This window comes from Sarcophilus harrisii, chromosome 3 (assembly GCF_902635505.1).
Source record: "Sarcophilus harrisii chromosome 3, mSarHar1.11, whole genome shotgun sequence".
Taxonomy (NCBI): domain Eukaryota; kingdom Metazoa; phylum Chordata; class Mammalia; order Dasyuromorphia; family Dasyuridae; genus Sarcophilus; species Sarcophilus harrisii.
Window position 1 is genome coordinate 313896303 of NC_045428.1, and position 16240 is coordinate 313912542.

Consider the following 16240-nt stretch of genomic DNA (forward strand, 5'->3'; position numbering starts at 1 on the left):
GATGACTTTGCAAAACTCTACCTCATTTGAATTCAAGTCAAGACATCACCTCCTGATATCATTGGTCCTCTTCAAAAACAAAGGATGAACAGTAACAATGTCAGGGACTGAGTCTTTTCAATCTCTTGTGCCCTGTATATGCTGCAGACTCCAAAAAGCTGCTCAGCATGCATTTTAGTGAATTTATTGTCCCTAAGTTTTTGTTAGGGAAGAGAGTTTTGCTCCTTCCTACCTTCCTGAAAGGCAACTTTAGGCTTTTCCTTCTTTGATTCATTGATACCTGCTTCCATACATGTATTTCTGAAATATCATATAAACTATTAATGTCACCATCTTCCTTCAAAGATTATTCATTTCAACAAATACTTATTGAGCTCCTATTACACCCAACAGGATCTCATGTGTTATCAGCCTCCTCTCTACTGAGAGAAATAGAATGGAAAAGCATTCATTAAGCATTACTATGTGCCGAGCACAATGCCTGTGTGTTGGGAATATAAATAAAATATTGAGACAATTGTGCTCCCAAAGAGCTCTCAGTGAAATTGGGAAAGTCAAAACACAGAAGAAAAAGGAAGGATCTTTCATCATTTTTTCTTTACGATTAAGATAAATTAATCTGTATTAATCTGATTTCAATAAATTAATTTCAGCTACATGTTAGTATCCTATTCATTTATATAATTGTAGCTATTGTAAATATTCCTGACATTTATTTAGCCAGTTCCAAATCTACCTAATCATGCCATCGTGTAGCTCATTTCTTTCCACTTTGTTCACTAGCATAAAATGACATACCCACTTTCAACTCCTAGTTCACTACTCTGGTCTGTCCTTCCCAGTGCCAAGATTGTCTTTTTCCTTAAGAGACATAATTCTGCTGTGGGTAGATCACGTCTTTTCTCATTTAATTAAAGGTTTGCAGAACTCTAAATGCAAATGTAGCAGGTCTGTGACACTGGTATTAACACTAATGCTCAGATAGCACACATGTCCTTGCATTAAACACACCTGATATGGGGAACAAACTAAACAAGGCTGAGCTTGAATATCATGATTCACGTCAGGCAGGGACAGACTGTCATTTGAGGTGGCATATATTGGCTAAGTAGAAAATCCTTCCCCCAAGAATCAAAGATGGTGGCAGCAAACCATTTGATGAAGCATAATAGGATGTGGGGTTATTTAACTGGCCCCCCTCCTGCTTACCTTGCAAGGTTCACTGAAATATTCATCAGGTCTTATCAGGCTAATATGCTTCTGAAGGAGCAATTTTCTGATACATGAGACAGGACAATATGAAAAAGAACATTAAGAAAAATATCTTATTCCAAAATGAAAGAGAAAAAAGATCATTTAGCTTCCCTCATGGTGTTATCTATTCATGAGGAACTGTGCATTTAATCCAAAGGAGGGCACAGGGAGAGCTTTTACATTCTCACCTTCAGATTACCTTCATGCAAAACTCAATCAATTTCATATTCCCTTGCTTCCCCCCAAGAAATCCTCCCAATACTGTCACTTGTGATATCTAAGGCATAAGAACAACCCTAGAATGTCAACTGTGGAAGCAACCTGAGGCTCCATCTAGCTCAGTTTTCTCCTTTTACAGATAAAGAAAGTGACATCCATTAAGAATACGTTGTTTGTCTAAAAGACAGAAATATTTTATTCTAGCTAGAAAAGGCAATTAAAATATCAGTCTCAGAGCAGAAGGAATATAACCTAGTTACAAATCTAGAACTGGGTTCTGGAAGTTTCAGAGCTTATTAATTTTGAGGTGGTTCTTTGGAGATGGTAAGCATGTGGCTTCTATGCCCTCCTAACTGAGGAACTGTTTTAGTTGAGTGTCTGAGAAACATTTTTAGCTCTTAAGCATGAAGAAATTTTAAGATTCACAACCACCTGAATATGTATGTCAAGTAAGTATCAGCTACAGAGAGTAATTTCAGGAACACTGTTAAAAACAAAACAAAAAATATCCTCCCTTGCTAAGCTCTCCATAGTGTCTGAACTTTCCTTACTGAGGGGCAAAGCCTTTGATTCTGTTAGGAAAAAAATAAATTTTATATAAGTAGGAGAAGAAATAGAGAGTCTGAAATTCAAACTCACATGGAAATGATGGAGAGTTCCAACTTACATTTATATGCTAGTACTACAGCACTTTAAGGTTTACAAAGCACTTCCCTTATAACAGGAATATGACCTATTTCACAAATGAGGATTCTGAGAAATAGGATGACTGGCCCATACCAGATCACACACCTAGTAATTAAGTGGTAGACCCAATGAGTTGCGGTAACTCTTTGAGGTACTAATCTGTGTATCATCACTGCTATTTTACAAATGAGAAGTCAGATTCAGCATTAGAATATAAGTTTTCTAACTCTGAATCAATTGTTTTACACCATTGATGTCAATATTAAATCTTTTCCTGAAAAAGAAGCAGCTAAGTGGCCAACTCTAAATGTAGCTGAAACATTTAAGTGTAATCAAAGTTTTAATCTTCTTTAATTACTGGAAAAGTTGCAACCGAAAATTGGGTTTGAGATTCTTTTGAAATTTTAGCTCTCATATTAGCTAACAGGACACAGCAAACTAATTAAAATTGCACATTATTGTCATGTAACACTGCTGGAACAAACTCCCAGAAGAGCAATAATAAGTTGCTATTAAATTATCCTTAATTCCCATTGGTCAACCAAAATTAATTCTCCACAAGTGTGAACAGCACCCTTGGCCCAAAATATAACTGCTATGTTCCCAGTCTGGAAGGAAATTTTCAGTTAGAGCTTTAATTAGGTGTTTTAGACTGGAAATAGATATAAGCTCTAGGAAAGTTTAGATAAATTCACACGTGTTGATCCCTGATGGAGTATTAAAGTTTCATCCTTGGTACTTCAGGGATAATGTCACATAGGATAATTATATCCTTTCCAAAATGTTCTTGATGCCCTACTTGGTTTCCTTACTTTCTTCCTTTGTAAAGGGATTAAAAATACTGACATCAGATGAACATAAAATACTATGAGGTTTAAATAAGATGACAAATTTAAAAACGCTTTTTAAAATATAAAGTGCTATACATAAAGCCCTGGACCTATAGTCAGGAGCACCTAACTGGGTATATACTAGAAAATCTATGCAGCACATAATACAGTTTTAAAAGAATTTAACAATAAATTTTCACAATATCTTGAAGAAGAGAAGATTTCTAAAAAAAAAAAAATAGAAAATATCTCCAGGGGCATTACTGTCAAATCAAGTCAACTAGAGAGACAACCTGATATAGTAAAAAGAGAGTTGGTCTCAGAGTCAATTGCATAATCAATCTCTTACCCATGATAAATTATATAACCTCTCAGTGCCCCAGTCAATTCTCTATAACTTAGTTCCAGGAAAGACACCATAGTACAACAGGAGAATTTCCTCTTTTGAATCTTCTGAAAACCAAAGAAAGTCTAGTCTCTCCCTTCATCCAAAAAAAAGTGATTAAGAAGATAGCCATATATTTATTTTCTCATCTCAATAAAAATTAATAATGTCATACACATGCACACACACACACACACACAGAGAGACAGAGACAATGTGAGAGAAGAAATTAGCAGACCTTTGCAAGCAATTCTGTATTATAGATCACATCTCAATGTACCAATTCTCTATTATAGATCATATTTGAATACAACCTCTCCAACAAGACATCTCCTATGAATATAAGCAAGCGATCATTCAAGATCCTTTGATAGATAGATTGCTTGTGAAATATTAAAAAACACAGAGGAAAATCTACAGTGCATTGGGTAGACTTCGATGGAGGATGCAATGGAAAGATATGGGCAAGAAGGCATTGATAAATAGTTATCTTTATCTATGGAGGGATTATCTACGCAAAGGAGATCACAGATTGATTGAAATATAAAAGTATGTTAGTTATTTTCAACCACAATTGAAAAATAATGGGATTCGTAAACCTGGTTTTACTCCCTTCATGTCTACTTCTTAACTTTTCTGACTTCCTTCAAGACCCAACTCAAATACCAGCTTCTGCAACCAAATGCTACTTTGGGATTCTCTCCATCATATAGTTTTTGATATGTTATTTTACTAGTTGGAATATAAGCTCCCTGAGAGCAGGGCCTGCTTTTTGTCTTTGAATCCTAGTACTTAATACAGCAATTAGTACATTTTATTGTTGTTATTGTTTAGTCATATTTCATGACCCCATTTGGGATTTTCTTGGCAAGGAAACTAGAATGATTTGCTATTTCCTTTTCCAGCTTATTTAACAGATGAGGAAACTGAGGCAAACAGGGTTAAGTGATTTAATTGTCCAGGTCACACCATGTCTGAGGCTCAATTTGAACTCATGAAGATGAATTTTCCTGATTCAAGCATGGTACTCTATATACTGCACCACCTACCCACCCACTTGATACATAGTGAACATTTAATAAATCCTTGTTTATTGACTGAATAACTAGATTTTCCCTTGGGCATTAAACTTCTTTGGATCTCAGTTTCCTCATTTATGAAAAGTAATCACCTATGCTTCCTTGCAGCTCTAGTATCCAATGATTCTAAGATTGGAATTTTATCACTTGTATTATTTTCTCCCTACAACTAAACCAAGCTCATGCTCCTCAAGGGCAAGGATAGATCCTTCTTTTTTTATTGTGTCCAACAAAGCACCTTGATGAGGGAATATACAGAGGAGACACTCAATAAAAACTGGTTGGATGATTGAATGAACTGATTGAATGGCTGGTTCCTGACCCTTTTCCTTAACAATATAAATAACCAGATAGATTGACAACTCTCCTGGATAAGCCTACCAGTAGTCCATTACTCAGTTTTCAGCTGTAATAATAATTGAAACAAAATCAACCCCCTAATGATCTCCTTTGCTCACAGTATAGAAATGATTTGATTGAAAAGCTGTTTTGTGGTCTAAATAGAAGATAAGTTTGTGCCTTTTTGTTATTGATTAAATTCATTTCACTTTAGATTTTAGTGTTCTAAGGGTAACTTAAGACAGTTTTTCTATACTGAAGTTACAATTTTTAATACGAGTAATTGTCATTAAGAGTAATAGCTAATAATATTTGGAATTTATATTCTGCTTTAATGTTTCCATAACTCTTTTCAGATATTTCATTTTGTCCTCACAAAAATCCTGTGAGTTAGGTTCTATTATCTCAATTTGCATGAAGGTAATCTGAAGGTGAGAACATAAATGGAAACTGAGGCAAACAGTAATTAAGTGATTTCTTAAGGTCAGATAACTAGTAAGTATCTGAGGCTGCATTTTAACTCATGTCTTTTTGATTTGAAGTCTAGAACTCTATCCATTGCATCAATATACAATATAACATCAATAAATAATGAGCTGCATTTGCATAGTACTTTATGCTTTATAAAGCACTTCTACATTGGTCATCTTATTTGACCTTCATATTACTCCTATAAAGTCGGTAAGTTAGGTGTTATTATCCCCTGTTTACAGAGGAAGAAAATGAAGATGAACAAATTCAGTGATAAAATAAAATGGGTCAGAAATAGCTGTACAACTAGGAACTAAGCCTCCCAATTTCAAGTTTTTCTCACTAAACTTTCAACAGAGAAAGTTTTAATGTTTATTTTCAGTCTCCCTAGTATGTTCTAGTGGATTCAAAAGATAATATGAAAAATAATTTTTAAATCTTATGATGTTAATGCCACCCTACTCACTAAATCAAACAACCAGAACCCATGTCTTGAAGGTATTAAATTGTCATCCCCTCCCTGGCCATTCATTTTTCAAAATTTAACTCATTTTTCAATTAACAATTTACTTTCCTTTTTCCTATCTCCCACCTAACTGGAGAAGAAAAAAGAAACTGTTAGATCCCTATAACAAAGATGCAAAGTCAAGCAAAAATGTCCATATTGAGCATGTCTTATTCCTCGTCTTGAGTTCATCAACTTTCTATCAGGAGGAGGAGAAACATTTATCACTATTTCTTTGGATTTATGACTGGTTATTGCATTAGCATTCTTAAATCTTTCAGAATAGTTTGTCTTTATTGTTATTGTATAAATTGTTCTCCTGGTTCTGTTCACTTCATTCTGCAACACTTCATACAAGTCTTCCTAGGCTTTTTTTTAACTATTCTGTTACCATTTCTTATGGAAATATAATACATTTATATACCATAATTTGTTCAGCAATTCTCCAACTGACTATCAACCTCTTAAACTAAGATTTATGATTCTTTGTCATTACAAAAAAAGAACTGTTAGAAATATCTTTATATGAATGGGTATTTTTTTCACTTTCTTTGATCTCTGAACTATAGACATATTTATTGAATTTCTAGAAACTGAGGCAGACAGGGTTAAATGACTTACCCAGGATCACACAACTAATGTCTGAGGCCAAATTTGAACTTATGAAGGTGAGTTTTCCAGGCTTCAGGCCCAGCAATTTATTTACCTAGTCACCTAGCTGCTCACCGATAATAATAGAATTTATATCACATTTTAATGTTTTCAAGGCACTTTACGCATATTATTTTATTTTATTCTCATGTTAACCCTTATTTTACAGATACGGAAACTGAGGCAGATAGAAGTTAAATGATGTGCCTAGGGTCTTTCAGGTAATAAGTGTCTAAAGATAGATTTGAACTTCAGTCTTGCTGATGACAGGTTCAGGGCTCTATACTCTGCTCTACCTAGCAGTAATAAATGCTGCATTGAAGTCAAGAGGACAGAGACTGAGAAAAATGCATTAAATATGGCAGGGTTACACAGTTAGTATGTATCTGACATTTGATTTGAATTCATATATATATATATATATATATATATATATATATCAGGTTTGTATCTTTTTTAAGGAAACACAGAGTTAAAGAGTCTAAATGATATGTCCAACTCATATAATTAATAAGTGGCCAAGCCAAGATTTACAGTGTAATTTCTCAATACCAAATCCAATCAATTCAATGTTCTTATCTCCTCTTCTTTCTTCTTCTACTTCTTCCCTTCTATTTTTTTTAAATATCCTTTCTTCTAACTTTTTCCTTTTGCCTCTTTCATTCTTATCCATCTCTAATGAGATTCATTTATGGAACAATTTTTTCCCCAACATTGAAGCCTTATCTAAATTGAGTCTAAACTAACATGCCAGCCATCCACAGCATTCAGTAATTATATGAACAGAAATAGCCACAAATCAATCATATGTTTGCATCACTTGTTCTGCCAACAAATTAAAAAGTGTTTGTTGAACACTTACAACGTGCAAGGAACTATATTATCGTGTAATATGTATCCCTGTTCAGGAGCTATAAGCCAAAGAGTAAAGATTTCACAGCATATGGAGAAGGCATTGGAAATGTTGCATGCTGAAGGAAAAAGTATCATTGGCTCTGCCAATTATTTAAGAAAGTCTTCCTAGAAGATGTAATTCCAGAGATAGATGATTTGCTGGGTTGGCACTTGATATAATAGCTTAAGTGGTCAGATAAAGAACATTGTGGAGGTCTCTGAATTCTTCTTCAGAGGTATCAAACACTCACTGAGAACTAGATTAAAATGCAATTGGGAAATGTTTAACAAAATAGATTTTAAAAAATACAATAAACATAGATAATGTTAGTATGTGGTTTTCTAAATCGGTATGTTTCTATTTGAGTTTGACACCACTGTTCTACATTAAGAGAGTTATACAAAGAAAAGTCATTTCCATAAGGATTTAAAGGTTTCCTTACCAAAGAGGTTGTCCCTTGCAACTGCTTTTCTTCATAATTGAAATAAGAAGCTACTTGGTCATTGTGGGGAATATCTAGTTTTTTAAGGTTCTCTCTTTCTTGTTATTGCTTAGATTTGTGACAAGGAATGGCATTACTACATTGTCAATGTGGAGTTTCCTGTGGTCACCTTGTACATGGATGGCACAACATACGAGCCTTACCTCGTGACGAATGATTGGCCCATTCACCCATCACATATAGCCATGCAACTCACTGTTGGCGCATGCTGGCAAGGTAACTGTGGAAATTTAAGGGGACCCTAAATGTCCAAATGTCAGGCCATTACTATGCAGAATAGCTTATAGTAGGCACTGAATGTTAAGCTGAATTAAAATAAGCTTTTAGAAGAGAGTAATTAAAAATTGTAGCTATTGGTCTGACTAATTTTACTAATCCTTTCCTGACAAAATAGATATTATGGAAACTACATACTAATCCAAACAGTAAGCTTTTCAGATAATAAATTGTCTGAGTTGAGCCAGATGTTGATTTTAGATCAAAAGAACTATACCCATTGACATGTTACTAATGATTTTTCTTGCTACTGAACTTTTGATAATCCCAAATTGGAAACTGAGAAAAGAAAGACTTCAGATCTTACAAATACCATGAAACAGCACCATCTATCTTTCCCTTACCCTTCCCTCCATACTTCTTCAGAGAAGATGGAAGATTGTTTTACACTCATTTTGTAGAATTCAAAATGTTCATTGTTTTTAACTAGATGTATATTCTGCTACTTTATGTTATACAATATTATTGCAGAACAGTTCTTCAATAATTAGTAATCTGCTAGAATAAATTGTTTAAATATAAGATTGGGCCAGAATGAATTAAGATAAGTGGTGTGAGTTCTCTCTCTTTTAGAATCCTTAAAAACTATTTTTAAAAGACACACACCTCCCTTGTGACTATATTTTTTTAAAAATCACATTTTTGAGTTTTTTAGAATTCATTCTTTTCCATACCCCAACTCTCAGTCTCTTTAACAGTATTAAGTTTCAAAAGAAAACAAAATCTTTTATATCTTGATATAGGCTTCAGTCTTGTGATCATTTGTCTTTTGTTGGCCTCCTATTATCACCAGTTTTTCTTATTCCTTTGAATTTTTTAAAAGACTTTCTTTTTCCTAATCATTAGAAATCTGCCTTCCATCCCTCCTACTCCATATATCCCCATTGAAAAGGCAAATTTGACTAACTTTATTTTTTTAGTCAAGCAAGACAAATTCACTCATTGGCCATGTCCAAAAAATTCTTAATCAAAGTCCATTATCTCTCTTTCAGGAGTTGGGTAATTTATTTTATCATGAGCCCTCTGAAATATCACTGGTTAATTGTCATGATCTGAGTTCCTAAGTCTTTCAAAGTTGTGTGCCTTTACAATATTGTTGGTATCAATACCAACTATTCTCCTGGTTCTATCCACTCCACTCTCCATCTGTTCACATTTGTCTTCCCAGGTTTTTCTGAAACCATTTTTAGCACAATCGTGTGTGTATATTGTATTATACACATATGTATAGACACATATCATATATATATAATTATGTGTATTTTACATATATAATGTATGTATATTGTATAAATACATGATAATACATACATGTCTTAGGCTGAACTTGAACTCATGTCTTCCTCATTCAAGACCTAGAACTCTATTTACTATGTACTCTGGCTAATATAGTATTAATTGTATTATTATTAAGTGCTGGCTGCTGTACAATATTAATGAAACACAGGTCATTTTACCCAAGGCAGTTTTGTGTCCAAAACAACCTAGAGAAATATTTTTGGAACAAGCAGACCTCTCTTAACTAAGCAACAGTAAAGGCTGATAACAGGTATTTACCATCAGATTTGTTGAATACAGCTGAGAGAGGTTTCTCTCTAGATCAGAGCTTAAACTTTTTTCCTCTCACAACCACTTTTTATCCAAGAAATTTTTTATGCAACCCCAGGTATATAAACTAGGTATAGAAATCAAACATTTACTGATAATAAATATTAATTTTGCAACCCTCACATTCAATTACATGATCCCTATAGTGTTGTGACCCACAATTTAAGAAGCTTTGTTCTGGGTGGTACCTATAGAAAAGGTGAGATCACAAAGTCACAGAATGTAAACATTGGAAGAAATTTTGATGGCTAAGTAACCCAACCAATATGGGAAAGGAATAACCACTATAACATATACAACATATGTTTGCTCAGCCTTTACCTGAAGAACCTCCTCCCCTCACAGCCACACTGGCCTATAGAACATTAAACATAAAAGAATAATAATAGCAGGATATCAACTTATTCCAGGACCATTTCCACCAAAATTAAACTCCATCAAAAAATAATAATAGCTAGCATGTATATGTACATATATATATATATTCTAAAACTTGCATCTATGTGTATTTTCTCATTTGAGCCTGATAAAAAAAAAGAAGTATTATTGGTTTTACTTTTCCCATTTTACAAATGAAGAAACTTAATCTCAAAAAGGCTAAGCAATCTGCTCATGGTTATAAGGTGGAAGCCTTGACTTCTCATCCTGGATTAAATAAACCCCTGCTAAATGTTACTTACAGTAACAATTTCCTTGTATTTACTACTCTAAAACTTTCTTTCCTGAAGGAGGCTTTTTTTCAAAGGAAAAAAAACTCTTAAAGTCCTCTTCTTTTATTAAGATTCACTCAAATTTTCCAACCTTAACTTTGATCCCACTCAAAACTAAATCTAAAAAGGGATAGGCAGATTGAGGGGCAGTCAATGCCAATATTACCAAAAAAATTTTATTTGTACTTTGTAACATCTTAAGAAAAACATATTAGAAAAAGCATAAGATGTTAGACCCAGGATCCTTGTCCTTTTTCTTTCATCATATCAAAACTTAACCCTAGTAAATGTCACTTCTTCTCCTTTAAGATGAGGTTGGATTATATGATCTTTAAGATCTCTTTCTGCTTCAAATTCTAGAACTTAATGTGCTATATAAAAAGTACAAAATGTTTAGAGAAAAAAAAGAAAAATACTAATAACAGCAAGTGCTTTTTCCAAACCAAACAGAGTCCTATCCCAGGAAAAAACACCCAGGGACATTTTGGGGGAAGATATAGTCATCTTCTATGGCATTATCCCTCAAAAATCAAGGCTAAAATCCCCTAGTAGTCCATTAGAGAGCAACACATGCATGCATTTCTCTTAACTCTCCATTAATATATCTATTTTTAGCCTAAAATAGCAAATTGATGCTCAGTTTAAAATTTCTGTCCAAATTGAGAAGATATAGTTATGCTTTGAATGAAGGGTGCTACTCACAATTGTGGGGAGTTGAATCTATTGAACATTGGATATCAGGGATTATTTAATAGCAACTTGTTATTTTCTTCTAGGAATTTACTCTAGCAATGTTACATAACAATAATATGTAATTTTAATTTGCTTAATGTGTTCCATTAGCCAATTTAAGATATATAATATTTTATAAGGATCCCAAATTCTGTTTTTTGTTGGTATTTTTCTAGTTATTAAAAAGGAAGATTGAAACTTTGTTTATACTTAACAAATGTTTCAGTATAGAGCTTATATATGTTGCATACTATAATTAATATATTCATTCAGAATTTATTTATAATTAAAATTTAATTCATGCCCAATAAATATTTTTGCCACAAGCTATGTCATAGGTTAATAAATATAACCTCAACCTTTATTTCCAATGACACTGACATCATTTTGATACTTAATGATTACTAGGGATGTAGGAATGACTATCATGAACATTTTCCTCTCTACTTCATTTACTTACTGATGGGACCTTGGTATTAAATGATAAGATGATTTCCAGAGTCCTTTCCTTTTCATATATTCTTTGATTCTATATTGGGTTCCAAGTCATTTCTTTTAGATCAAAACTATTGTTTTTTCTTTTGGGGCTGACTCCTGTGAAGAAAAAAAACCAAGAGTTTTAAAGATGAAATAGCACTAGGCTAGGAGACCAAAGTTCTGAGTTCAAATTTGCCTTTTACTAGCCAGTGATTTTGGGTATTTTATTTCATTTCTCCCTTCAAGATCTATTATTAAATTATTTTTAAATAAAAAATCAAATTGACTAATTATTGGTGGGTTTTTTTTTTTAGGAAAAAGCAACAGAAATCAGTATACATATCCATTCTAAAAACTGAAAACAAAGAACATAAACTCCACAAAATACAATAAATAAGAAATAGTTTATTTTGATTCCATGGCATTGTTATTTTAGTGAGATAGTCGAAAATAGAAGGAAAGTGAGAGGAACAGCCATGGGATTAAAGGAGAAAGGAGAGGATAGGGCAAGATAGACTTTGAGAGCTATCTGTCAAAAGCATCCTGTATCTAACTACTAAGTATAAAAACTGGATTTACAACTACCCAATGGTGACTCACCTTGATTCCATTTCTGTGAATTCCTAGGTTAATTATCTAGTATTCACTAATCTTCACATTTGGATATTTGATCAAATACTTGTTTGATATAGGCTGTCTGAAGAAGGGATTTTTCCAGGTGTTACAGGATAGTAAAAAATGACCTTGAGGGATCATTTATTTTACATCCTATTGTTCCTAAGTTTAGGGGAGACTCAAACAGCTATCTTCTTTCCAGACTGTATCTACTGCCATGATTGAAAGCAGATGCCATCTGATTGCTCAAGCCTAATAAAACTATACTTGTAGAGCTCCTTACCAAAGAGATCTTTAGATTGTCTCTATGTGTATCTGGCTATGAGTTTCTTGGGTTATTTATTCTGATAAGACTATATTCAATATCAATTCTAGAAAGAATAAGTTTCCATATGACAGACATGTGGGTGTCTTGGAATCTCTCTTTCGCATGATTGCTTTAAAAATCAGATTGAAAGTTCTTTTAGACATGGATGCTAAATCAGTCTATTGTTCTATTTCTGAGACTGGAGTTCATATGTTTTAGAGCTTTATAGTACCTGTGGAGCCTTTTATAGGGCACTGCCTCAGGGTTAGCCAGGGAGGGAGACCTTTGGCAGCCAAAAAGGTACTCTGAGGACATATGGCACCTGGAGTCAGCCACCACTTTGCCACAAGCTATGTCATCCTGACCATCTCCATATCCATTGATCATGAAGAACTTTCATTCTTCCACAGCACATACTATCTTATATATTCTTTGTTTAAGCATGATTATGGAATTTAGATCTAGGAAGGGCCATAGAGACCATGTGGTCCAATCCCCTTGTTTTGAAGATTTGAACACTAATACTCAAAAAAAAAAAGGGGGGGGAGTGATTTGTTCAAGGTCATATAGACAGTAATCCTAGCAGAGAGAATATCCCAACTCCATTCCTCTTATAATCTCTTCCCTCACTATCTTTTCATTATGTCATGATTTTATCATATAAATAATGGAAGACAATGTTTTTATTTTAATATTATTCTATCGCTATTTTAACAGCACAAAATTGGTACCAAACCATCCAATGAAAGTTTATTCATTAGGAGAAAACTCCATTTCCTGGTGAGACCTGGCATATTATTCAAATTAAGCAGAAATGAAGGAAACAAGAATCCACTTCTATGTTCCTCAACATAACTACCTAAGTTGACATAAGGAGGCTGTCACTATATATACTTGGAGGCAAGAAACAGAAATCTTCCTGCTACAATGAAATCTCACCACTAACTCTACTTTGAAGAATATCAACATTTCTGATCTATAGTTATGTTGACATTAGGGACAGCATTGAATCTAGACATTGGAATCAAGACAATGGTCATAATTTTAGCTATTGCTGCTGAGAGCATTACCATTCTTACAGTTACCTAGGAATCAGGAAAACCTGAATTCAATCCTGCCTCAGACACATTCTGTGTGACTTGAGCAAGTCAGTTATCATTTATCTATCTCAGTTGCTTCATTTATCAAATGGGGATAACATTTACCTTCCAGAATTGTTATGAGGATCAAATAAGATAATATTTGTAAAAACAACAATGACTTAGCACAATATCTGACACACAGTAGATGCTTAATATATTTTCCCTTCAAATAATATATTCCATACACATAACACACATTTGGGGATGTGTGTGTAAGTAGATAAATAGATATAAAAGTCTTTTAAAGAAATAAGATAATGGTACAGAATAGTAAGAAGGGTATGTAGATTAATGGGAATGGGATAAAGAAAAACATGTGTATTCAGAAGGTTATAACTTTCAAATTTAGATAGAAACAAGACAGCAAGGGAAAACGGTTGGGGCAGAAAATAAGGGGAGGATCTTTGGAGATGGAGTAGGTTAACTAACAGGAGGGAAAGGTAGCAAGAAGAAGTAAATCAGGAGGGATAGGAAATGAAATATTCACAAATATAAAATAAAGATCAGAAGTAGAATTTGTTATGTAAAAAAGCAATGGAAATAATCATGACCTCAGACAAAATTAAAAGTAAAATTGATTTAATGAAAAGAGAAAAATAGGGAAACTATATTTTGTCAGCCATATAAATCAATATTGTTTTAGACCATTTAAAATAATTAGATAGTATAAAGTTACAACACTGATTTTGTGTAGGCAATGACAAATTGATGAAATTAAAAAATTATGGAGAGACCTGGACTTATGAATCTTTTTCTTCCATCAAAATTCAGCTCAAAGACCACCTCATTGGCGAATCTACCCATTTCTCTAGTTAGTCATGTTCTCTCTAATGCCAGATTACCTATTTTTGCTTATTAGTGTTCATGTTTTAAACAGATAAATATATAGTGTCATCTTCTTGAAGGCAAGGACTGCTTTGGCCTTTTTATTTCCAGTACCTAGCATGTGCTTAATAAACACATGTTGAATTGAAAGCATGAGATTACTTGGCCCTATCTTGTTCAGCCCAGGATTGAAGGCCTTCATTACTATGTTAACATTTCATTCACCATTGCTGTCAACCCTCTTGTTCCTCACTCCAATTCACTAAAAAAGGAGACAAAGGTGTCTTCAAATCAGATCTCTAATTAGATCCCTATGGTTGATTTAGCCTTTTCTATACTTAGTCCTATATTCAAAAAATTCCTACCTTTTGATCCCTTGTTCTCCCTGTAATTCAATTACCATCAACTGAAGTAAAAACTCTTGTTTCCTGCTCTCTCACCTCATATCATTTTCCCTATCCTGCCTAGCCCTACTCCTCCTCAAGTCCCAATCCACTTCTTCCCTCCTATTCATCCTGGATCTCTTCAATAGTTTTTCCATCTTCTATCCACTATCAGCAATACTGGCTGTGCCTTTTCTCATCCTTTTTTTGTTCCTTTCCTCCTCCCTGACATATACATACACATTAGGAAAAGAGGAGAAGTGAATGAACTTTTTGCATCCTGCTGACATCCGTCTATATTGCCCTTTCCAGGTCCTTGTTACTATCAGCTATGTGGTGGGATTATATTTTCTGAAGGAGTATGATGTTCTTCTTTTGTGCTGCATCCCTTACCCTTATCCTTGGTAATGTCCCTTTAAAAACCCTGTCCTCATAATTAACTTCTTCAACCCAAATATTTCCATCCCCACTCCACCTCAACAACCCACAATGGCAGTTACACCTGACAGCTCATCGTCCCTAATATTGTTACACATCTGCCTTGATTCCCTTCTTCTTATTCTGTTTTGCATCCTTACAATGATTTTCAGCCTCTATCATTCCTCATTCTCCCATTCTACCACCACTGACCTCGCTTTTCATTTTTCATAGTCTTGACTCATCTGCTCAAAACCCTTCAATTGCACCCTACTATTGGTCTATCATACAGAGGAACACACTATCAGTGCTGAAAAAAATTGACGTGAGCCTAGGAATTAATAGTGTGTGTGTATGTGTGTGTGTGTGTGTGTGTGTGTGTGTGTGTGTGTATGCATATGTATCTACAGCACTACTAGAATATTTGGGGGAAGTATTTTAGTTAAAAAAAAAAAGTTAATGCATTCCCTGAAGATGATTCATTACCATGTTTATTTTTTAAATTTAAAATATAAATTCTGTGATATATATACAGAAATATCCTATTTTTAAAAAAATAAAGATTTCTTCGTGTCTTTCATTATTTTAAGACTATATCATGACTGCCCCAAGTATGAGTATTTCAAATAACATATCTAACTGCCTCCTGAGAAATGCTAATTGAATTGATTTTCCCACTCTGAGTCAATAATGAAAAGAATGCATTCTCAGAGCTGTGTTTCTGGCCAAAAAATCTTTATATCTTATGGACAAAAAACTTCTCTGAAACAACTGTCTAAACAAAAGCATTTAGCTAAGAATATCATTTGGTTGTAGATTATCCAAATTGTAAAGCAGGTTTATACTACCCACCAGAATAGCCTTTTATGGGTCAGTCATCAAGCAAGGAATTGAGTAAGGAACATAACTATGGGTAAGAACATTTTGTCCT

At 33.8% G+C, this 16240-nt stretch overlaps 1 protein-coding gene across 1 annotated transcript in view; it reads left to right on the top strand.

The window, feature by feature from the left end:
- CLSTN2 (calsyntenin 2) overlaps positions 1-16240 on the top strand; it is a 548572-nt gene that overhangs the window by 487043 nt on the left and 45289 nt on the right. Inside the window, exon 8 of the mRNA XM_031959829.1 lies at positions 7871-8033. Coding sequence (XP_031815689.1) covers positions 7871-8033 — 163 coding nt within the window. The remainder of the gene's footprint in view (positions 1-7870; positions 8034-16240) is intronic.